The sequence below is a fragment of the Anabrus simplex genome, chromosome 1, assembly GCF_040414725.1.
Source record: "Anabrus simplex isolate iqAnaSimp1 chromosome 1, ASM4041472v1, whole genome shotgun sequence".
NCBI lineage: Eukaryota > Metazoa > Arthropoda > Insecta > Orthoptera > Tettigoniidae > Anabrus > Anabrus simplex.
The window spans coordinates 494,295,144-494,321,242 of record NC_090265.1 but is presented as its reverse complement, the minus strand read 5'-3'; the positions used below and the strand labels follow the sequence as shown (position 1 = coordinate 494,321,242).

Sequence of the window (26,099 nt, the reverse complement as noted above, 5' to 3'; positions counted from 1 at the left end):
CCCATTGAATATAGTGAATTGAGCGGTACTTTGAAAAGAATTAATGATGTTTATATTCACGGTGAGCTCATACACGTCGGGAATATTGAGGCAAGACTTGTGAATGTTATAAATAATATATGCATTGAGATATTAGGCGTGGAATTATGATTAATACGACGACGAATAAGGAATTGATGTCCGTTTATTTCAAGCAGTTATGGATCAGGATATATTTGACGCATATAGGGATATGTAATATGGCTTGTCTTATTATTTGAGTTATTGACATTTGGTTAGTGAACTTGCAGATTGGTAATAATGTACGATCCTCAAAAATAACCCTAGATAACCTATAGTAGAGCATAATGACGGCATTTTCTAAGAAAATTTTACATGTTACTCAATATTTAAAATGACTTAAGTTGGAACAGTAAATCATTGACGGTAGTGTCTTCATACTGTCATGTTATTGCTATTTGCGAGTGTGGAAGTTTCATCAACGGTAGTCCTTGACCATTAGCACTCAGTGATTAGATTTATAAAGCATTTCGACCTTAATTTGACCTAGACATAAACTTGTTGAGATTTTATTGAACAATTCTTACATATTTCTTAGGGAATATTTTGAATATGTCCAAGTATGATCAAACATATATACGTATATATATATATATGTTCATTGGTATATCAGCCTAGCTAGCAATTGAAAGCTACGCATGTGAAACATTGCTTACTCCATCTACGTTATTAATGATACAGTCACAAAAATGAAATAATGTTAGGATGAGACACCAAAAAGAAGCATTCTTTAAATACATGGCCGAACAAACCTTTCAATAATTACGTACATATGTAGAACATAATATTATGTAATCATTTAAGATCTTGATAAAAGTTAATAACAAGTTAGAATTTGATGTTTAAGGAGAATTTGAGAGTTCTATTCCCAGATAATTTCGTGTTCATTCTTAATATAACAGTTCGTTAATTTTGAATTAGCCAGAAGGAATCATAGAATTATTTTATGGTAGTTTAGTGGACTGAACATTTTAATTTTTTATATATGAGACTGAGGAGATGAAGGAGGTAATCCATGTCAGGTCAGGAGAGCTTCCTGAAATAATACAATTCCACTTCACAATTGTTTATCAGAGTAGACGAGACCGTGGATGTTGAAAAAAATATTAATAATGTGAAATGTAAACCAATAATTAGAGTGATACCTTCAAGTCAATATTTTTTTTAATTTTTGATGAGATACCTACATGTACATAAGAATCATTTAAATGACAACTTATCCTTAGTACAAAAATAATTTTTGAATAAAATTAGTATTTAAGAATTTAACTTATTAATATTATTTATACGTTATAAGAATAATTTAAGGTAATTTCATATGGAAATGATGGAATTTAAGATTGGTCGTATTTTGAATTATTGACCTGTTAGTCAGGCAAACATGATGGATATATTTGAGGTGCGTGTCTCAGTCGGATTCACGTTAAAAAAATACAACACTTTAGTTTGAAATAGGATAATCCCTGAGTTGTATGGCGTAGCTAGCTGGAGATTTTCTTGAACGTCGGCGTGTAGTTGATTGGAAGAAAGAATGACTCCCATACGTAAAAAAAGAAGAAAGACGCCGCGGGACTCAAAACATGGCGCAAGGTAAATTTTCCTTCGACGCGGCGCAAGAAAAATTTGCCGTCCACCGTGGTTCCAAAAATAAGTTTCGGGGTTCAACGAAAATTGTCATCAACAGTAGGGCTTGAAAAGGAGATTGACATCCCAGTCAAGAGTAAGTCGGTTCACAAGGAAATGCACTTTTTAATTTTCCGTGATGTCTGTCTGTCTGTCTGTCTGTCTGTCTGTCTGTCTGTCTGTCTGTCTGTCTGTCTGTCTGTCTGTCTGTCTGTCTGTCTGTCTGTCTGTCTGTCTGTCTGTCTGTCTGTCTGTCTGTATATACACGCATCACGAGAAAACGGCTGAAGAGAATTTACTGAAAATTGGTATGCAAAGTTGGGGAATAAGTCACTATAATCTAGGCCATAAATAATTTTATTCACACTGAGTGAAATGGTAGTTTAGGGGAAGGACTAAAATTTGATTCACCGAGTTCGATAGCTGCAGTTGCTTAAGTGCAGCTAGTATCCAGTATTCGGGAGGTAGTAGGTTCGAACCCCACTGTCGGCAGCCCTGAAAATGGTTTTCCGTGGTTTCCCATTTTCACACCAGGCAAATGCTGGGGCAGTACCTTAATTAAGGCCATGGCCGCTTCCTTCCCACTCCTAGCCCTTCCCTGTCCCATCGTCTCCACAAGACCTATCTGTGTCGGTGCGACGTAAAGCAACAAGAAAAAATGTAATTCTCAAATATTTATGTTATTAGTGGTCGTATCTTCATGAAAATCGGTAGGTAAAGTCAGGACAATAAGTCTCTAAAATCTCGGCTATAAATAACTGTATTCACGCTGAGAAAATAGTAGTTTAGAGGAAGGCCTAAAATTTAATTCTCAAATATTTAAGTTATTAGTGGTCTTATCTTAATGAAAATCGGTATGCAAAGGCGGGGAAGAAGTTACTGTAATCTAGGCCATAAATAATTTTCTTCACACTGAGTGAAATGGTAGTTAAGGGGAAGGCCTAAAATATAATTCTGAAATATTTATGTTATTAGTGGTTATATTGATAAATACTACACAAACTAAAGTTATATAGTATTAAATTTCCAACCATGTATATCTTATACATTGTTACCGTACCGGCTCTGATGAAAGAGATATTCATGAGTTTGGATTTTTGTTAAGTCCATATCAACGCCGAGTTACGAAAAAATGTGTAAACAGACTTTAATAAAAATTGTTATGTAAAGTCGGAGAATAAGGAACTACAGTCTACACTATAAATAATGTTATAAGACGTCCTAATATCACAGAGTCGAAAGAAAACTAAATGCGAAGGCCTATAATATAGAAAGCTCATAGAATTTATCAACAATAACATTACATTGACCATTGTTTGTTGTGATGTGCTTTGTGTTCTCTGTTGCTGATAGATAGGATTACTGCTGCGTACCGAGTATATTTTTAAAATTTGCTTACGTTGCATGACAGGATAGGTTGTATGGCGACAATGGGATAGGAATGGGCTAGGAGTGCGAAGTGGCCCTGGCCTTAGTGAAGGTACAGCCTCAGCATTTGCCTGGTTTGAAATAGGAAACCACAGAATACCATCTTCAGTGCTGCCGACAGTGGGGTTCAAACCCATTATCTCCCGGATGCAAGCTCACAGCTGCGCGCCCGTAATCACATGGCCAACTTGCCTGGTCGTACCGAGTGTAACAGACTGCCTGAATATTGGTGGGGAGTTAGATAACTTCCTTCTTTAGCATGCCATTCCTCTGGTTCATAAATTTTCTGATACTACTGGTACGTAACACACTGGTTCATTATAACATTCTTGCTATTCAATCCCTACCCTGAGGCACTGATTGGAATGAGTATTGTGAACATTTAACAGAATAATGGCAGAGGAGTGTTCGCTGCTCTCTGCGGCCTGGTCTTTCCAGCTCTGGAACTTGGGACTGTCAGATCGGCACCGTGGTACTGTTCGTTATAAGTGAGAAAATGTGTGGTTTTTCATTTGATCAAGTTTTTATGCGATACATTGCTTTTAATCGCTACATTCTTACTTGACATTTTCGTGATGACCTATGTTGACTTTAGTTAGGAAAACCACAAAGTCAGTCTTTCTGAGAATCCCGTAGCGAAACACGGGCACATCAGCTATTTATATATAAACAAGGTATGGCAGTCTATTTTATTATTAAATGAACTACTGCGGGATCGAGTAGGGGTATTTCAGTCGCCTTGACAAAGAATACTGCAATGTATTCGAAACGCCGGCAAACTGTACGTGATATGCGTACAAGTACAACATGGTTCAACCCAGAAATTAAGTTAAATAATACTGCATGTGAAGCTTGCGAAGATTTCTAAACTATTTAGTAGGTAACTGCTAGGTTGCCAGCTCCATTCTCAAATTAAATGTAGGGCTTTCTCTTTTGAGAACTAATGTAACTTTCATCTTTAGAATTTTATATTTTAATTTCCCCTGGGGAATGAAATGTAAGGAAGCACGAGTGGTTACCCTTGTTAACCTTCCTCTAAATTTGTGTAGGGTGACTAACTTTTCCAACCATCTAAATTTTCTTTAGGTTTTTCAGCTTTTAACTTCTAATACTTAGTCACCCGGTAGTATGGGATTAGCCTCTGTATCATAGGGCCGAAAGCCCACTTAGGGATCTTAAATTAGTTTGGAATGCTTGAACTTCACCTCCATTTCACTCTGAATTTTCATCCTTGTAAATTAAACAGTATTTACTTTTTCTCCGGCCGAGTAGCGTGGGCCATATGCCTCTGTAAATCTTTTCTATTTTTCAAGGGTAGCTCTTATATTAGTTGTGTAGGGGTAATTGTACAACAGTGAACTATTGCTTTCTACTGTGATGATCACCAAAGTGGTCATGGTTGAAGATTCATAGCCCACAAGGGGCAAACTGTACTCTGATGTAACACAAACTCTTGGGGTTAAAAACCCAGCATATTGTAAATCTTGGGGAAGCTAAGGCTTCTGTATTTTGACTCTGTAAATTCTGGAATTCCCCTTGCTAGTTTCCAAAGACCTCGGGTCAACAACTTTGACTGTGCTACTCAAAGTGAGTTGTATTAAATTCATTACACTATTGTAAATATTTTGAGCATTCGAGCTCATGTGTAAATTTTCTGGATTAATCTATGCAAACTCTGGAACAGCTGAGCTCTTTTGTTAATAACTGAAGGTGCCTTCTCAACTGCAATTATTGTTAATTTTGTTCAAAATAGTGAAAGAAAAGAAATAAACATCAAATGTGATTTTGTTGGCTATATTAAAATTCTGGTTAGTCCTTGTCCAGAAATTCACCCCTAATGCTTCTTCCCCCCCATCACCACTCTCTGCTCTTCAGAAATAAGTAATGTAACAACAACAACAACAACTATAATAATATCAATATGAGCAGAAATATTGAAATGAGCTGAACCGAAAATCCTGGATGACTTGTACCATATTTAGGGGCAAAAGATCTACATAGGTCGACGCCCCGAACAAATAGCATTTTTTAAAAAAAATTTGCACCATATTTTCCAGCAAATATGGGAGACAGAAAAGCTACCAGACGAATGGAAAACAGTGCTGATCCACCCACTCGACAAGAAAGAGAACAAACAAGATGTTAACAACTACAGAGGAGTGTTGCTACTCCCAGTCGCTTTCAAAATCCTTTCCAAGATACTTCTGAACAGAATTGAAGGAATCCTAGATAAGCAACTTGGAGAATACCAATGTGGGTTCCGAAAAGGCCGCTCTTGTGCTGAGCAAATCCTTAATTTGAAATCAGTAATTCACCACAGAGTGTTGAACGGCAAAAATATAGTGATTTTTTTCACTGACTTCAAAAATGCCTATGACTTGGTGGACAGAGAGACCCTAGATAAGATCATCAGAGAATTTGGGGTCAAAACCACACTGGCAAACATTATCAGAGAAACCTTGACAGGCACAACTTCAAAGGTGAAATTCATGGAAGAATTGTCTCAGTCATTTGAAATTAAGACAGGTGTGTGACAGGGTGATGGATTATCACCACTATTATTCATCTGTGTCCTGGAGAAGATTGTGAGAATTTGGAATTCCGAAATTGAAAATCAAAGGATAACCTCAATCTGCTTAGGAAGAAAATCGGGAGGAATCAAAGTCAACTGCTTAGCTTTTGCTGATAATTTTGCAATACTTTCAGAAAACCTAGAGGAAGCAGGCATAGAGATCAACCTCCTAGAAAAGATCGCTAGTAAGACGGGACTAACGATCTCGAAAGAGAAGACCATGTTCATGATGAACGACAAACATGGACTACAATTCCTTGAAACAGGGAATGGGCCGATTTAGGGGGTTAAAAATGTTCAAATATCTTGGTAAAATCGTACAAGAGAATGGACAAGAGAAAGCTGTAGTAGACAATCATATCTCAAAAATGGAGAGAGCTTATAGACTGACTAAAATGTCAACAAGAAATGCATCTCATGGAATGCCAAAATAAGACATTACAACACTGTAGTAAAAACAGAATGTCCGAATGCCAGCGAATGCCTCTCGATGAATTACAAATTAGAAAAGCTGGAGATCCTAGAATGAAGAACGCTACGTAAAATCTTGGGCCCAATCCAGACTGAAACCTGTTGGAAACTTCAGAACAACAATGAAGTCTACAAAAACGTGGAGAAAATTTCAGAGACCATGAAAAAGAGAAGGTTATCATTTCTTAGACATTTGTACAGAATGGACAAAACCAGACTAACCAAAAAGTGGAACAAGAAGCCGACAGCCTGGATTAAAAAAGTACATAAAGATCTAGAGAAGTTCAGATGTTAGAAGGAAAACAGTTTGGACCATAGAAAACACTTCAGACGAAGAAAAAATGAAATTGTAGCGTGATCCTCAGTGGTCAACTCTCAAATAAAAAATGTATTATTATTATTATTTATTTATTTATTTATTTAGTCTGATCCAGGGCACCCTAGATTTGCCATAAGACACAGAATAATACACAATAACAATTTTGAGGGAAGATAAAAATGATTAATGTTTAAAAATATGATAGGTTACAATTAACCATGTTAAATGGCATGAACTCCATATAAATGGTGACGAAGAATCAAAACGGAGTATTTGATGAGTGAGACGACTATCTCATCTGTAGGCTTCTCGCTAGTTTATATTTTTGTCGCCATGTGACGAAAGATTTGGGAATTGTTCCCCTCGCGCCAAAGAAAAGTCCAGACACCGTAATTTTTTTAAGGTTATACGACTCAAGAAAGAAAGGGATGGTTGGATTTTAGATATCGTTTTTCTCATTGTCTATGTCAGTCGGCTGAGAGGCTGAAGATTCAAAGCGTACCGTAGGATCAATAATTTCTGCTTCGTTCCTCCGTCTGTCAATCGCTATAATATCAATCCTGCGAGTACTGCCTCCTTCGGCAAGGCAGTGGACTTCTTCGTACACTTCTGGATTTTTGAGACGAAGAGCATTAGCAATCAGGTTTCTGATGATGTTACGGCGTTTGATCCTAAGCAGTTCTCCTTGAGGGCAACTCCCCAGCACATGTGGTAAGGTTTCATACTCACTGCAGTGTCTGCAGTGGCCTGTGCTGGTAGAACGTCCCGGCAGAGTACGTACTGGTGCAACCATCGCGGTCATCTTCAACATCTCCCTCCATTCCTAACAGGTTAAACCATCTCTTCTGGTAACCCAAGAATTAGCAGCAGGAACTTGAGCAAATAATTCAACACCTCGTCCTGTTTGTGGATATGCACACTAAGCTTCAAATTCGCGTGTTCTAAGTATATCGTGTAGTTGTTTAACAGATTTCGTTGATGTCTCTTCATTGAGTTGAAGTTCAGATAGACAGCGAGTTTTTATTGCTGTGAAATTTCGAACAGCATTTACGTGCGAACCATTCACAGCTTCTAGCTTAAGATTGATGTTCAGCTGTTGAAGGTACGCTTCCCAAGTAGCGCGCATTAGTGCTAACCCTTTATATTTGTGGCTCGAATTGATCATACTTGTCGGTGTGTCACTCGGAAGTTGTAGAATTTCTTTAAGTGCGCTTCTGATCATGTTGTCGGCTTTTAACAGACTTGATTTGGGAATTTTCTCAACCGAAACAGTCTGGAAGGGGTATATCAGTGTAGGGCCAATAAACTGATTTATTACAGTCAATTTTTGATGCGGTTGGCGTAAGTGAGTCCTGGTAATCTGATCTAAGTTAGCTTTCAATTTTTTAAGTACCTGATGTTCATTGAAGACTAAAGTCTGTCTGAAAGTTGCCCCTAAATATTTTATTTCTTCGCTATCATTTATACTTCTAATATTTCCAGAGACCGTCACGATATCATCAGAATCAAGTTTACCATTTTCTATAATAATGGCATTTGATTTGTCTGCATTTATATGCAAACCTATTTCTTGAAGCAGATTTATGACAGAAGTGACTAGGATTGAAGCTGCTGCTTGGTCTTTAGCTATGATCACCAGATCGTCGGCAAAGCATAGGGATGTTAAAGGTACAGTGATACTTTGATGTCTGTGAGTTCATCAAGGATGTGGTTTATACCCCAGTTAAATAAGAAAGGTGAAATGGGATCTCCTTGCATCACTCCATATTTGATGTTTATCTTATCTGTATGACCACGAGCAGTTTGAACTTGTGTTGTGTTTTCTGTGAGAAGGTTGACTAGTAACTTCTTAATGGATCTGTGTAGTATAGAGTTCTCTATTGTCGCCTTTAAGTGATTGTGTCCTATACTATCGAACGCTTTGCTGATGTCGAGGAATACTACGCAGCCTGAAATCTTTTTCATTACAGCTGTTCCAATTTTATCAAGGATTTTACTTAATATGCGCCGAATAATGGAGCAAATACTAATCGGTCTCCATTTGGACAGATCATTCTCTTCACCGCCTTTATGTATAAGAACAGTTCTCGCTACCTTAAGAACCTCAGGAATGAACCCACTTTCAAATATTCTTCTGGTGATATGGGCTAAAATATTAGCAGCAAGTGGATCATAAACAGATTTCAGTAAAACCTTATCCGGACCTGGGCTAGTGTCAATTGCTATGCTCTTGATAATAGAGAAAACTAACTCTTGAGATATTGAAATTGTATCATCTAAGGTTTCATTCGTATAATCAATATAGGAGTCACTCATGCAATCATTAGGAGTTTCAAATCTGTTCCTAAAATGTCCTTCAACAACATCTTTCTCTAGTTTCAAATTATTAGTTCTTTTGCCACTTAAAATTTTTCTAATTGCTTTCCTCCTTTGGTAAAAATATTAATATTGAGTCAGTTCATACTCGAATTTAGCCTTCCGACGTTCACGATCATTCTTAGAGGATCTCTGTGGGTTACTGGAGGTTTTATACTGTCGGTTGTTATTTTTTGTAAGTGCCATGTTTACGAGCTTCAATATATCTAGTAACTGGACTCTTTGGACCTGGCAGTAGGTCTGTAGCTGTGGCAAGGAAGTTTACAAAATTAGTGACTTGTTCATTGAATTCAGCATCACTCAATTCATGCTGAAAAATACCTAGCCATTTACTCAGTTCATCGTGGTAAGGTTAATTTTTTTGCTCTCTTTGATCAGAGGTTATTTCCAAGTTCGTTGACTGACCATTTTTACTAGAAATAGGAATAGGATCTGAAGGAGGAATTTTAGACTGGCTAGGTGTATTCATAGATGGATTCAACAAGCAGGCTCTGTATTTCTCTGGGTGTGATTTACTTATATGTATCTTAAGGCCTTTATACATTTGCCCGCAAAATTGACATTGTGTTTTGTTATCAGTGGTACTCTTATTGGTGTCATTTGCAGCCATAGTACAGGATGTATAACCTCGATAATATCGTTACAGATTATATTTGTCAATGATGATAATTTATTAGGCCCATAGACATTATTACTATGAAACTGTAGAATATATCAGAAAGTAGGGATGTGTAAATTATTTAGTCTTGTAAATGCAAACCATGAATTGAAGGTATTATAGTGGGATATTTAAAGAGAGTTAAAGATGGCAAGAAGAGAGAAACAAAAATATTGAGAACATAGCCTAATTCAGACGTTGAATGATTAATGGACACAGAACACCTGTATGATAACAAGCGGCTACCTTAGTAATATGTTGGAATTACCGCCTAGATGTCGTTAGTTTATCTTTAGTTTCTCTGTATACACTTAACAATATAAATCAAAATGGCTGTCGTCTTGGCAAAAATTCAGCACACTTATTTAGTGAAAATTTTCTATAATGGGAGCACAGGTATGATAGATAACTTCAACTGGGGCACTATACACCTCAATACTCCACAAAGTACACGAATCAGCCTATAAATAAACATAATTCGGCATGTTAAACCACTAATGCCACCCACTTGGATTATTATTATTATTATTATTATTATTATTATTATCATCATCATCATTATTATTATTATTATCTGCCACCTTGGGTGTTGATAACAGTATAGAACTAACTGATAACTTTTGTAAATTGTTACAGACTTCAATGGAAGCTTTGATTCATCATTTCAAGTTATTTACTCAAGGCTACCAAGTTCCACCAGGATCAACTTATACAGCAGTAGAGGCTCCTAAAGGTAAGCTTTTTTTTTGCTAGGGCTTTACGTCGCACCGACACAGATAGGTCTTATGGCGACGATGGGATAGGAAAGGCCTAGGAGTTGGAAGGAAGCGGCCTAAAGGTAAGTGAAGACCTTGTAGGCATATGCAGTTACTTAGGTACAATATTTAAAAACATGAATGTTGATTTGCTCAAAAAAAGAACGAGTGCGTGGTATTGTAGATTTCTCGCATTTAACCCGTATATAGCGTCCGTATATACTGTACCGGGAACGCTGCTACGAGAGAAGTCCGAAGTATGTTTGTTGAACTTCGCGCGAGGTGGAAGGTAGGCAGCCCGCCGAACGCAGTGACGTACCCAGCGAGTGACGTGGCCGCCGTAAGCCAGCTATCCGCGACCATATATGGTAATGTTCCAGCTTACCCTCAAAAGTACATTTTGTGCTACTTTATCGCTATTTTGACACTGCCTTCTTAAAAACCTTTACAATGGATGCCATCTGTCAAGATTTCAAGAAAATCCACCGAGTATTATAGGAGTTATAAGGGTAGATAATACCCGGGTTCTAGACACTTCCATGTGAACGTGTATAAAAGGAGGACCACCCGACCTACGAATTCAGTATCTGCCACTCCACCGTCTCTGTGACACGGGTGACAGGAGGAGTATTGTGTGTGTCGAACTTCTAGTTGACAGTCTTCGAAATCCATGTATTGGAACTTCGGTATTTTCTCTAAGTGTTGTGTCGGGACTTTACCCATATTCTTGAAGTGCCTGATTGGGACTTTGTTATTTTCTGCGAGCATCGTATTGGAACTTTGTCATATTGACACATTGGAACTTTGTTATTTTTCGTGTGTCGTGATTGGACTTTGATATTTTCTTAAAGTGCCATATAGGAACTTCGTTATTTTTCTGAAGCGTCTCATTGGAACTTAGTTATTTTCGCCAAGTGTCGCGGTAAGACTTTATAATTTTCTTAAGGTGACATACTGGAACATTGTCATTGGAACTTTATTTTCTTCGAGTGTCGTGTTGGGACTTTAATATTTTGACACATCGGAACTTTGTTATTTTTTTGAAGTGCCACATAGGGACTTAGTTATTCGACGACGATTGAAAGGACTTTGAATTTTCACGAGTGTTGTGAACCACAATGAACTTACGTTTCGAACTTATTCGAACTTGTATTTTGTGAATCAATTTCTGGAACATTGAAATTTTCCGAGCGTGTAGGATGAACTTGTGCCCTACCAACATAAACTTTCGTGTGAACGATATGACTTGTTTTCCCAAGTGCCTCATTGAACTTACGTCTTGTAAAAACTGTGGAACTTAGGGGACGTTCAATATTACGTTTAATTGCGAAATATGAAATAATTCCCAAGTGCTGCACGGGGACTTGAGTTCTGATTCTTATCCTCATTAAAGACTGTGACAATTCAGAATACGCATGTCGCGTTCCCAGAAAGCCTAGAACTTTCCAGTAGAGTGAGTGAATCCATAATTTATGAAGTCAGACTTAATTCATTCAAATATCATTTTCTTTAATGGCTATTCACTTCGCCTATCGAGGGAACAAGACAGTTTCCGAGTGCTATTTATTCAGTTCATTGCCAATGTGTTTTAAATCTTCAGAACTATGCATTTAGAACTGTAGTGGCAGTAATCCTCTAGAACACTCTGACTTACAGTAAGCTTGTGTTATGAATTTGCATTTCTACTGGTACAAAGTCAAAATCATCTTGTTCTTCGAGTGATTATTCCAGAACGTTTTGATTTAATATCCGGAGTGCAGTAACAATCATTAACAGGTTATATCTGTTCAGACAGTGCCATGAATGTGTCGAGTGCCGTGCAGAAAACTCAAGTGTGAATTACATCCCAAATCGAACCCAGGAATGTGTGCCAATCTTCGAGACATTCCAGAACCTCGAGACATTCAAGAACTCCTCATCCGAGCAGGTGTGGTCCCTGCCCAGGCGATGTCCAGCGCCATCCCAGGACTCGGAGGTACCAACCAGCCACGACACTTCCATGCTGCTGTACGAAGGTGATATGAACTTGCTTTTGATGATCAATAAACTCAATTTATCAAAAGAATCTCTAAAATTGATAACTATACCCCTCTCTGTACCAACTCCAATGATAAAGCCACTCCCTAGGATAAGATCCATCCTTAAAGATATGAAAACTTTTTACGGGTACAATACGGATGTCGGCGGTATGTGCACGAAATCCCAACGTCCGTATTTACGGACATTTCGTAAATAATTTTTTGAAAATATTTTCTCAAATATACACGTAACATACATCAAATTAATTGGGAAGAAATGTTCTACTCATATCAACCACTTAAACAAACTTTAGTATAGTATACAGTGCCGAAAGAGGCGAGCAAAATCTAGAAGCCATTGACCTTGTGCACCACCTAACTACGTTGTTGGAGGGAAGTGAATGGTGTTGATGCCAGCAGGCGTGCTGTAGAGAAAGAGTTTTTTGAAAAATTGCCGCTCAAGAAAAGGAAAGAAACTGCTGTGTATGTAGTGCAGCTAACATCAAATCTGGAGGCAAAAGGAAAAAAATCTACTTTTATATGCTCAAAGTGCAAACAGGGATTGCACCCTTTATGCTACCCTCTGCACAAATGTTAAAAGTTATTGGCACCTTTATGTTTGTACATATATACTGTAAATACTAAAGTGTATTTTTTTTAAAGTTAATATGTAATTTTCATGAACAGTGACATTTTTGTGGATTTTCTTATTATTTACTATTGTTATTTTGAACTTTTATGTGTTGAGAAATACAAATTGCTGGTTTATGTTTAATCTTCAATAACTATGTTTAGTGGTTTTGTTCTTTTTTATATTTTCTTTAAAGTGATACGGATGGTTGCATGCCAGCTACTTTATTTTTTTGTTTTTGAAATTTTGAAGAAATATGAAAAAAAATAAAAAACTTTCTGATATGGTCAGTAGATTTTGGGAGTACGTATTTACAAATAAAACATTAGAAAATTATTCAATTTGGACAATAAATAAGGGTGAAATGCATATTTTAATAAAATACTACAGTAAAGCAAGAAAAGGGCCTGGGATTTCTTGCACATACTCTGCCAAAATGTCTGTGAGTGAAAGGCTTAATATTTTATCAGACTTAACCACAGGATTTTTATCTATAAAATTATCTACTACAAATATTATATCTATAGGTTCAGATGTTTCTGAAAAAAAAACCTGACAAAATGTGTTTCCAGGTGTAAAACCATGAGGTTATCAGCCTGTTGAATTGATAGCAAAGGCCTCATCTATTAAGGCACCAATTTGTGAAGATGCAGTGTTTCTCCATCTCTATCTATTACTTCTATTGTGATGTTTATCCTAGTGTGTGGTTCTATTCATTCTCAGATCCTTATCTTTAGATGTACATTAATACAGTTTAATCCCTTTCCATTATGTAAATAATGCTCTGAAATGATGATTTAAAATACTGTAGTACTCCTACTCCCTCTCAACTATGTTCCTAAAATTGGATCTAATGCTGGAGGACATACAAACAAATTACCAAATTTTTCTTGCCATAAGTTATTTTCTCGAAATGTGAAATTTATACTTAATTGCAATACAGTCTTTAAAAAATTCTTTAATTATGTTTTATATAAAAAACCCATGGCACTTAATGCTCTTGAAAGGGCCTTGCCCTGCCCAGCGACTGCTGCTCAGCGCGAAGGCCTGCAGATTATGAGGGTTTGTGTGGTCAGCATAACGCATCCTCTCGGCCATTATTCTGGGCTTTCGAGACCGGAACCACCATCCCACCATCAGATAGCTCCTCAATTCTAATCACGTAGGGCGAGTGGACTTCGAACCAGCCCTCAGGTCGAGAGAAAAATCCCTGATCTTGCCTCCAGGCGAGAGGCAGGTACGCTACCCCTACACCACGGAGCCGGCTATGTTTAATATACATTACTTAAACTAAGGTGTCTGTGCACCTTTGATTGGACTGTCGGCAAATGCTGTTAGCTATTTAGCTGAAATAACTAGAGTTTGCCCATGGAGTTCTGTAATGCGTTTGATGTCCCACCAAGATTGTGCAGTAGGTTCGAATCCCACTATCGGCAGCCCTGAAGATGGTTTTCCGTGGTTTCCCATTTTCACACCAGTCAAATGCTGGGGCTGTACTTTAATTAAGGCCACGGCCGCTTCCTTCTAACTCCAAGGCCTTTCCTATCCCATCGTCGCCATAAGACCTATCTGTGTTGGTACAACGTAAAGCCCCTAGCAAACAAAAAATGTACATAGCGCCGATCAACATACCATCTTTCCTCTCCCCTCGCTCAGCAACACATATCCAAGCATTCACGCAAATGTAGATAACGGGAAGCAATATGAACGGCCGTTCCAGTTACTAATGTCAAAATAAATTTGTATAGTGTGACTCACATGGCCACACACAACAGGTCTCGCATATACCAAGCAGCAGCGTGCACCACGCAAACAATTTCACAATGGGATTGAAAAATCACCACGTGCTACGTACGACAAGAATGTAACTTTCAGTTGAGACGGAAGGCATAAACACATCTGATGGTAAAGTACCATAGAAAGCAATGCACACAAATAGAATCAATCTGAGAGCCAGTTACTAACATTTCATGAACACAATAACAACCACACACACACACACACACACACACACACACACACACGGCACTTCCATGCAGCAGAGCAGAAAAGATGCATGTCAATCTGCTATGAATGGAAAGTTATGAATCATCACAATACCAAAAACGAAAACAAAGATCAATATACCTGTAATATCAATGGTCAAAATAAAAGGTAACATGCATGTATGGACTACGTTTGAAAATATTAAAAACCCATTTAAAACGTAGAAAGGCTAGTTCAATCAGCGCGGCCGCCATTGTTATTACCTCTAACATAAACAAGTCAAAGAGTCGCTTCAAAGAGATAACACTACTCCTCTCGTAAAATGAACGATTTTCTGGGTTTACAACTTAGGGTGCTGCCCTCTCTAGTACATTACCAGAAATACATAAGTCATTGGAATAGAGGCCTAAGAAGCCATTTGCATATGAGAAACCTTACATTCGTGAACATGCCATTTAAGCATGGGTCAACCCGGTCAAATGACTGGAAACAGGCTGTAGATTTTCATTTTCATTGATTAGGTGGATTACCTCATTTATCTACAATAATTATATTGTCATCAATACAGAATATGAAAATGATAAACTTCGAACAAAGACATGAACCAAATACAACAATCACTGAAATGCAGAATAAATTAAATGAGGGTCATTTCCATCTCAAGGCTGTGTTCTCTTGGCTTTTCCTAGTTGCGGTTCACGCCTCACTTTTCCCTGTGTGTGTGTTACGTTTGGTGTTATTTAATACATTATCTGTGAGGGAGTTAGGGTTTGGCACAGGGTCAGGAATGAAATGAATGAAGCCCCCATCTAGTGGCAAGTCTCCACCTAAAATTAGTACTTCAATTTATTTTAATCATGGTACTAGTTTTGGCCAGTTGATATTATGCCATCATCAGCCATAAGGTCTTAAAACACTTAAATGACTAATTGGCCATACATATAACAAAAATAGCATAATACTTGAAAATAATTATGATCCATTATTCATTATAGACTAAAAGCACTGTCTTGAGGATGTAACACAACACTTGAAAATTCTTATTATTTTCTAACGAATCTCAGGGGGATTTGATATTTCTTCCTCAAAAGGGGTTTCCTTAAAAAGGGGTTAAAGGGAAATAGGCTTATTCTATATATCACAATTACGTTTATGTCTTTAGCCGCCTCTGTGGTGTAGTGGTTAGCGTGATTAGCTGCCACCCCCGGAGGTCCGGGTTCGATTCCCGGCTCTGCCACGAAATTTGAAAAGTGGTACGAGGGCTGGAACGGGGTACACTCAGCCTCGGGAGGTCAACTGAGTAGAGGCGGGTTCGATTCCCACCTCAGCCATCCTCGAAGTGGTTTTCCGTGGTTTCCCACTTCACCTCCAGGCAAATGCCGGGATGGCACCTATCTTAAGGCCACGGCCGCTTCCTTCCCTCATCCTTGCCTATCCCTTCCAATCTTCCCATCCCCCTACTAGGCCCCTGTTCACTATAGCAGGTGAGGCCGCCTGGGCGAGGTACTGGTCATACTCCCCAGTTGTATCCCCCGACCAAGAGTCTGAAGCTCCAGGACACTGCCCTTGAGGCGGTAGAGGTGGGATCCCTCGCTCAGTCCGAGGGAAAAGCCGAACCTGGAGGGTAAACAGATGATGATGATGATGATGACGTTTATGTCTTTAACTAATGTAATGTCAAGAAATAATAAATGAACATATTAGTACTAAAAACTCAAATTAACACAAGAATAACAGAAAATATTTACAAAATAGTAGACATAAAAAATTCCTTAGTGGACCATTGGGAGTACAACCTGCAGCAAGGAAAAGAGAAATAGGTATTACTGACTTGCAGTTTTAAATTGAAGGAACAGAGACCTAACCTGTTACTAAAGAGATTTGTGAAAATAGGACATGAGAACAATGAGAATAAGCATATTAACCTTCACTTTCTGAAATAGTCCAATACAGTTGTTTGCTTCCTCTTGTCCAGATGTCTCATGGAAAGAAGTTTTCTCTCAATTTGGTCGAGACTGTTGATGAGATCTTCATCTATGTTGAAGGAGAAGTACTGGCGGATAACATCCAGTCCCTCCACTGCTGCCCCAAAAATTGGTTCTGCTGGAATCTTCTTCTTCTTCTTCTTCCTATTCTTCTTCTTCTTCAGTACTTTGTCTTTATGCATCATCACAAAGGTCTCCAACATCCATCTGTGGTGCTGAGGTTAGGATATCATCATCACAAGTAAGAAATTCTTCTAATGTTGTGGCACTCATCCTTTGATACAACCCCCAATCTTCCCTAATGCCATCAGTAGTGTCATCTTCATTAAAAACTTCTGAAATGGCACCAAAACCTGCATTGCCAAAGCAGTTTTGAAGAGTATCTGTTGTGAATAGTTGTCATGCTACTACAAACATCTGCATGGCTTGGAGTATATTCATTTTCATTTTGTCATTTCTTTCGAGGAGAGAAACAACCCTTTGAACCAAGGCCTTCTGTACTTCACTTTCACAGAATGAATAATGCCAAGGTTCAAAGGCTGCAGGTGACTAGTGCAGTTAGAAAGAAAGGAAACCACTTTGATATTCCGCAGGAAAGATGTATCTGAAGGATGTGCTGGACATCTGTCTATCACTCACACTGTCTTCCTTCCTGCTGATCCCAACATAGCATCAAAACTTCGTAAAATTTTTAGAAATATCTCTAATATCATCCATGCACTTTTGTTAAAATCATATTTACATGGGAATGTGTGGGTGTTATTGAAGCATCTTGGATTCTTAAATTTTCCAATTATTAGTGGGGGTAATTTTTCACTCCCGTCGCTGATAACACACAACAACACTGTCAGTCTCTCTTTACTTTTTTGCCTCTGTGGCATTTTTCTCCGCGAACAGCATATGTCTTGGGCAGGAGAATATTGTAAAACACTCCTGTTTTATCGGCGTTAAAAATATCCTTAGCATCGCATGCTTCAAGAAGTCGAGGTAACGTATTCTTTTTTCAGTACACAACTGTATCGTCATTAACTTCCGTGCTCTCGCCGCACATGTTTTGGAACGAAAGATTGTGTTTTTTTAAATGATCAAACCAGCCATTAGAAGCATGCAAATCACTGGGCGAGTTGGCCGTGCGGTTAGGGGCGCGCAGCTATGAGCTTGCATCCGGGAGATACTGGGTTCGAATCCCATTTTCGGCAGCCCTGAAGATGGTTTTCCATGGTTTCCCATTTTCACACCAGGCAAATGCTGGAGCTGTACCTTAATTAAGGCCACGGCCACTTCCTTCCCATTCCTAGGCCTTTCCTGTCCATCGTCGCCATAAAACCTATCTATGTCGGTGCAACATAAAGCAAAATAGCAAAAAAAGAAGCATGGAAATCAACCAAACCCAGCTTAAGCTTTTTGTTTAAGTATTTTCCTATAAATTTCATTTTTGTTCTGTACTGTAGTGCAGTTATAAGAATAAAATGAGAAGAGGGTCCATCTTTTCAATACAATATATAAAGTTCCAAGACTTATGTAATATCATTTACTTGGTATATTGTATTGAAAAGGTGTTTTAAGGCCTTATGGCTGATGATGGCCTAATATCAACAGGCCGAAACTCAGTACCTAATTATGATGGGAATACTCTATAACAGTGTAAGGAATTCTTTCCTTCATAACCAAAATATCATAAATATAAGCACTGGTCATATGGATATTGAATGTGGGGACTGATAACTATATACACCTCCAGTAGCCATCAGTTTCTGTACTTAGCCTACTCATTCGTGTACTTACTGCTGAATACAATGCCAGAATGTGAGTCCTTCATAATTATGTTATACTGCATCAAAATACATACCTTGGTAGAAATCAACAACCTAGTCGCTAGCGAACATGTATTTACAGAATGGAGGAGGCTTGTGGTTGGGTATTCACATACTCGGCACAAACAGCATTCAGCTCCGTCTGCTTGTAGGCCTACGACATGCTGCTCGTCGCACGATGCGAGAACAACACTTTCAAGATCTCTTGAAATTTCTCGCGAGAAACAGTGTCTACGCTAGCCTCGAGAAATCTTGAGACCCCCTCTCAGACTGCCCATGACTATATGTCAGTTTGTGTTGGAATTTAATAAATCAACCTTATTATTATAACTCAACACAATTTTGTAATCTTACATGTTTAAATAGAAAAAATGCTATGTTTTCATAATTAAAGGAGGTTATTGAATGACAGTTATTTACATGCTTTTTATGCATGAATTTTTGTTATATCATGTATCACTGGTGGTACATAATGTATACAATCCTAATAAAGCTGAAACATTACTCTGTTTCCTTACACAAAATGCCGACTGCAATATAAAGCAACATGAATCTTGAACCACATTGTGCGCCAACGGTGGACATTGAAATAATAACAATAAGTTAATTTATTAATTTGACCACCTAATCAAACCAATACAATACAATATAATTGATTAGGTGGTCAAATTAATAAATTAACCTATTGTTATTATTTTAATCAAATATCATCAATACAGATCAAAAATGATATTATCACATGTACCGGTAATGGTGGACATGTAGGAATTTTGGGACTCAGTGTGTGTTCACCATCAGACTGAACGTGTTAAGTTAATAGTTTCTGTTAATAAAATTAACGAACCTGGTATTGTGAATTATGCAAGATCCCTTTCATAATTGCGATTGCTTGTCAACACAGATCATCATGAAATTCATAACTTACAAAACCTGGTATGTCGATAACTGTTCTACCTACTAATGTTATTTGTTGTTTATGCCAGGTAATTTAAAAAATGAAAGGAAAAGTATAAAACATTTTAGAACATCATTTTTACTGGGAATTCAGGAAATCGTATTAGGGAAAGGATATTTAAATATACTATGTGATCAAAAGTAGTGATGGGCAGTCTGAGATGAGGTCTCGAGATTTCTCGGGATTTCTCGAGACTAGCGCAGGCATTATTTCTCGCGAGAAATTTCGAGAAATCTCGAGAGCGTTGTCCCCACAATGTGCGGCGAGCAGCGTGTCGTAGGCCTGCAGGTAGTCGGAGCTGAATGTTGGTTGTTCCGAATATGCGAATAGCCCACGGGCCTTCTCATTTTCGTAAATACGTGTCAATAAGCGACTAGGGCGTTCGTTTATACCGAGGTCTATTTTGACGAAGTATAACATAATTATAAAGGATACGCATTCGGGCATTGTATGCACTGGTAGGTACACGAATGAGTGGTTTAAGTATAGAACCTGACGGCTACTGTAGGTACACGTAACTGGATACTAGAGGCGTGCATTATTCGAACTCGAGACGAGGCAAGGCGCGCCTTGCTGCATATGCAACCACCATTACGCATGAGTGGAATGTGCAATCTAAATTGCTATAGAGTATTCGCGTCATAATTAGGTAGGTAGGTACTTCGATATATGACGATGCAATGTGAACTGTGTCGAACTGTACGCGACAACTTGAAGACGATGTCCGAAACGCAACGTAAGTCGTGGATGTCGGTTATTTTTAAGAGATGTCACATAGCACAGCTCACTGTGTTGCTTATTCAAAAGAAGTAAAATACATCGGCAGAAATACTTCTGAGATGATCCGGCACTTACAAACGCATAATATCAATGAAGACCGGGCGAGTTGGCCGTGCGCGTAGAGGCGCGCAGCTGTGAGCTTGCATCCGGGAGATAGTAGGTTGAATCCCACTATCGGCAGCCCTGAAGATGGTTTTCCGTGGTTTCCCATTTTCACACCAGGCAAATGCTGGGGCTGTACCTTAATTAAGGCCACGGCCACTTCCTTCCAACTCCTAGGCCTTTCCTATCCCATCGTCGCCATAAGACCTATCTGTGTCGGTGCGACGTAAAGCCCCTAGCAAAAAAAAAATCAATGAAGAGGAATCGTCACAGAACACCTCCGGCCCGGCATGAATCACAAGAAACTACCCTGCCGACAACGATTGTGAGGCATCCAGGTAGGATTACATCCTAATAACAATTATTAACAAATTATAGGGGTTATTCGCCGGCCCCGTGGTGTAGGGGTAGCGTGCCTGCCTCTCACCCGGAGGCCCCGGGTTCGATTCCCGGCCAGGTCAGGGATTTTTACCTGGACCTGAGGGCTGGTTCGAGGTCCACTCAGCCTACGTGATTAGAATTGAGGAGCTATCTGACGGTGAGATAGCGGCCCCGGTCTAGAAAGCCAAGAATAACGACCGAGAGGATTCGTCGTGCTGACCACACGACACCTCGTAATCTGCAGGCCTCCGGGCTGAGCAGCGGTCGCTTGGTAGGCCAAGGCCCTTCAAGGGCTGTAGTGCCATGGGGTTTGGTTTGGTTTGGTTTTATAGGGGTTATTCAGATAAGGTGTCCACCTGACATAACTCGTGAACAGTTTAAGATACTGGCATTCTGTATTCACTTTCGTTAATGGTAAGGAGCTCATAGTTCAACATGCAGTGCTTTCATAGGATTTTGACAAAATTTATCATCACACACGTTTCCATGTGAGAACTGCTGATGATAACTATCAAGCTTACACTCGTAGTTACTGGGACGTCGCACAGCTCGCAGCACTCGAGAATCGGTCTCGAGAGCGTTGTCCATCACCCCTGTTTCACATTCCACCGCAAATAAGTCGTGAACAGTTTAAGATACTGACATTCTGTTTCCACTTTAGTTAATGGTATTAAGGGGTTCATAGTTGAACATGCAGTACTTTTCCAGGCGTTTGACAAAATGTATTGGCTCACACGTTTTCATAAGAGAACGTTATTTCACGCAATAACTGCCAATGATATACTGTCAAGTTTACAGTCGTACTTACTGGTACGTCGCACAGCTTGCGCTACAGGAGAATCGGTCTTGGGATTCTCGCGAGAGTCTCGAGATCTGCGACGTCAGTCTCGAGAGTCTCGAGCGAGAGCGTTGCCCATCACTAATCAAAAGTATCCAGAAACCCCCAAAAACATACGTTTTTCATCTTAGGTGCATTGTCCTGCCACCTACTGCCAGGTACTCCATAGCTGCGACCTCAGTAGACATCGTGAGAGAGCAGAATGGGGCACTCCGTGGAACTCACGGACTTAGCATGTGGTCAGGTGATTGGGTGTTACTTGTGTCAGAAGTCTGTACGCGAGATTTCCACACTCCTAAACATCCCTAGGTCCACTGTTTCTGATGTGATAGTGAAGTGGAAACATGAAGGGACACGTACAGCATGAAAGCATACAGGCGACCTCGTCTGTTGACTGACAGAGACCGCCGACAGTTGAAGAGGGTCGTCAAGTGTAATAGGCAGGCATCTATCCAGACCATCACACAGGAATTCCAAACTGCATCAGGATCCACTCCAAGTACTATGACAGTTCGGCGGGAGGTGAGAAAACTTGGATTTCATGGTCGAGTGGCTGCCCATAAGCCACACATCACGCAGGTCAATGCCAAACGACATCTCGCTTGGTGTAAGGAGCATAAACATTGGACAATTGAACATTGGGAAAATGTTGTGTGGAGTGCCGAATCACGGTACACAATGTGGCGATCGGATGGCAGAGTATGGGTGTGGCGAATGCCTAGTGAACGTCATCTGCCAGCGTGTGTAGTGCCAACAGTAAAATTCGGAGGCGGTGGTGTTATGGTGTGGTTGTGCTTTTCATGGAGGGGGCTTGTACCCCTTGTTGTTTTGCGTGGCATTATCACAGCACAGGCCTACATTAATGTTTTAAACACCTTCTTGCTTCCCACTGTTGAAGAGCACTTTGGGGTGGCGATTGCATCTTTCAACATGATCAGGCACCTGTTTATAATGCACGGCCTGTGGCGGAGTGGTTACATGACAATAATATCCCTGTCATGAACTGGCCTGCACAGAGTACTGACCTAAATCCTATAGAACACCTTTGGGATGTTTTGAAATGCAGACTTTGTGCCAGGCCTCACTGACTGACATCGCTACCTCCCCTCAGTGCAGTGCTCCATGAAGAATGGGCTGCCATTCCCCAAGCAACCTTCCAGCACCTGATTGAATGTATGCCTGCGAGAGTGGAAGCTGTCATCAAGGCTAAGGTTGGGCCAACACCATATTGAATTCCAGCATTACCGATGGAGGGCGCCACGAATCTGTACGTCATGTTCAGCCAGATGTCCGGATACTTTTGTTCACATAGTGTATCTATGGACTCATAGCCCACTCTAAGTATCTTAACTATTTGGATATCTGAGTTTCATATCTTAACACTGATGAGTTGGTTTTAATGTGGTTGTACTTCTTTTTACCCTTAGTCAAAGCAAATGAAAAGAAAGAGTGGACAAGTGCTTAATTTTACATCTTGTAACAATGATCTGAATTATACCCAGACAGTTATTTATGCTAACAAGGGAAGTAACAGGTAAGATGGGTCAAAACCTATCCTGAATTTTTTTGACACAATTGTACTATAAGAGGAATGAATGAAGCTCCCACCTAGTGGCGAGGATAGGAATTATGCCATCTGCCAAAGCCTATCACACTCCTCTGGGGCAACATTTAATGACTGACAGATGGAGAGTGTTGCTAGAGTGAAAGATGACAGGGTAAAGCGGAGTACCCAGAAAAGAACCTGTCATGCCTCTGCTTTGTCCAGAACAAATCTCACACGGAGAGACCAGGATTTGAACCATGGAACCCAGCGGTAAGAGTCTGGCGTGCTGCGGCCTGAGCCACGGGGGAGGCTTCATTCATTCCATTCCTGACCCAGTTGTTTGACTAGTAGGTTCGAACCCCACTGTCGGCAGCCCTGAAGATGGTTTTCCGTGGTTTCCCATTTTCACACCAGGCAATTGCCGGGGCTGTACCTCAATTAAGGCCACGGCCGCTTCCTTCCAATGCCTAGGCCTTTCCTATCCCATCGTCGCCATAAGACATATCTGTGTCGGTGCGACGTAAAGCAAATAGCAAAAAGAAAAAAAAAATAAATAAATAAATAAAAAAAAGTGGTTTGACTGGAAACAGGATGTGTACTATAAGAGGACAATGTGTAGGAATTCACCCTCCAGATACAATTATAAGTCTCTGAAATCATGTGGTGAAGCTCTCATATAGATCAATGATAAGTAGCGCGAGTATCTTACATGTACATATTGCTTGGAGTGGACAGCCCTGATGTTCCAGGTACTCAAGGCCAGTGATAAGCAGAGCCACACACGCAAGTCAGCTGTGGGGTATTTCAATGCATACAGCAATTATGGTTGTTTTAAAGAAAGCAAGACAGTGAAAATGAGTTCCTCAGAGGATAATGTTTTAAATCCTATTAACGTAGCGAAGTTTGTAACGAGTTATTTCTGCGAAAATGGATTTTTGTTTTCCAGAAAAATTAGCTTGAAAGAAAATGAAATGGGGCAATATCTGATAGATTTGATGGAAAATAATCATAGATGAGTGAAAGTACTGAGGAGGTTTCTTATGATGTACTGAGTGGAGACAGTGAAAGTGACTCAAGTGTTCTGTTTGATAACAACAACACGGAGTTGTGAGCGACACTAGACAATTACGAAGCAGCAGGAAGGATATATCAACAAGCTCAATTCGAAATCTGCGGTGTTCATTCAAATTCTACTTCACATTGAGCGTTTTCATTTTACTAACAAATTCATTTAAGAATAAGAAGATTGATGTAATTTTTAGCCAATACATATTGTACTAGTGTTACTCCAGTAATATTGGGAATACGACAATGGTTTATAATAAAGGCTATTATTAGCTTCATAAAATCCTTAAACATACAATGAATGTTCAAGGACAATTATACAATTCAAGATTATTATATCAATAAAATTAGCCAGATCTCATACAAAGGTTTCAAATAGATGGTTAATAGATGAGTTTCATCTATAAGTTTTTAAAAGACAATGTTAATGCCAAGATTTTAGACAATTGTGCTTATGCTTAAGACATAACACTTTTATTGTCACATGATCAGTAAAAAAAAATAGAAAATTTGTCACTCATGCTTGTAAAGCATATTTTAGTTCGATAGAATATGTTAATGACCTTTTTAAACCTTGAGTAAATGTTAATTGGCTGATGATGCTCACTAAAAGGAGCAAAACATGTACCATGTTAACAATTTAATAAGAATGTAATTCCACATTAGTTTATGATTTATTGAATAGATGGTATACAATAAAATTATAATAATTTTGTATCACAAATATGGGTATATCGGCAAGTCTGATTGAACATATAAATTTGTGTATGTAAAACTCTGTTCCTGTTTCCAGGAGGCAAGAAGGGGAAGGTTAAATGTCAGTGATGAAGGTTTACGACTGTGGACTTTGGAAATTGCACATGAACTATCTATTGAAAAAAGTAATTTCTCTGCCTCTTATACATGGATCAACTGTTTCAAGAAACAACGCAGAATTGGAAGTAGGAAATTTATAAAATTTGTATCATGTTCACATATTCAGGACAAAAAATAAAAGAAAAAGGCTGCTGAAGAATCTTTGGAGAGGGCTCTTGAGCAATTTCTCCATCACCCCATCCTCTATTTACAACACTGATCAAAGCCGGTTCGAGCACAAAATGCAATCGAAAAGGATTATCTTTTGTAGGTGAGAAACACACACGTTAGCCCAATCGGTTAGTTCACTCGCACATTCATACACCATAATGCCAGCAGTCAGTATGGATGGTTCCTTGTTCCCTAAATTATTTACTGTACTGTAGGAACTGACCAGAACCCTTGGTCCTCTGGTTTCAAAAAAAATGTTTAAAGCAGGTAACATCCTTGTCACTGCCACAAAATTTAAAAAGGATGGGGAAAACAAAACTGAAAATATGGTTTAGAAAAGTCTTTTTCCCATTCTCTGAAGACAACTGTGCCCTACTTTTTGATTCATGGACCACTCACAGTGAAGCCTTTTTCCCGTTCCCTGAAGACAACTGTGCCCTAGTTTTTGATTCATGGGCCACATACAGTGATACAACTTGTCTTGGAGACATCCCTCCACGCAAAACAATAGAACTGCTTCAGATTCTGCCAGATACCACAAGCATAATTTAACCATTAGACAAATTCTTCTTCTGGCAGTACAAAGCTTTGTACAGCCGATTGACAGAAATTCTAACTTCTTGTAATGATGATAAAAATGAGGTTCACCACAGAGGCACAATCCTTAAACTGCAGTCTTTCATACACTTTTGGTTTTCATCTACACGATT

General features: G+C 39.1%; 1 protein-coding gene across 6 annotated transcripts in view; it reads left to right on the top strand.

Annotated features, from left to right (window-relative positions):
* The window catches only part of LOC137496932 (NADH dehydrogenase [ubiquinone] iron-sulfur protein 2, mitochondrial-like), a 215,474-nt gene that overhangs the window by 172,509 nt on the left and 16,866 nt on the right, over positions 1-26,099 (top strand). For 4 of the 6 annotated variants that reach the window (XM_068225029.1, XM_068225026.1, XM_068225028.1 and 1 more), the window contains one exon: positions 10,144-10,240. The exons of 1 other annotated variant lie outside the window; for it this stretch is intronic. In XM_068225029.1, the coding sequence (XP_068081130.1) occupies positions 10,144-10,240 (97 nt within the window). Of the gene's footprint in view, positions 1-10,143; positions 10,241-25,156; positions 25,490-26,099 lie in introns of all 6 variants that reach the window. One more of the 6 variants, XR_011017528.1, reaches the window with a different exon arrangement.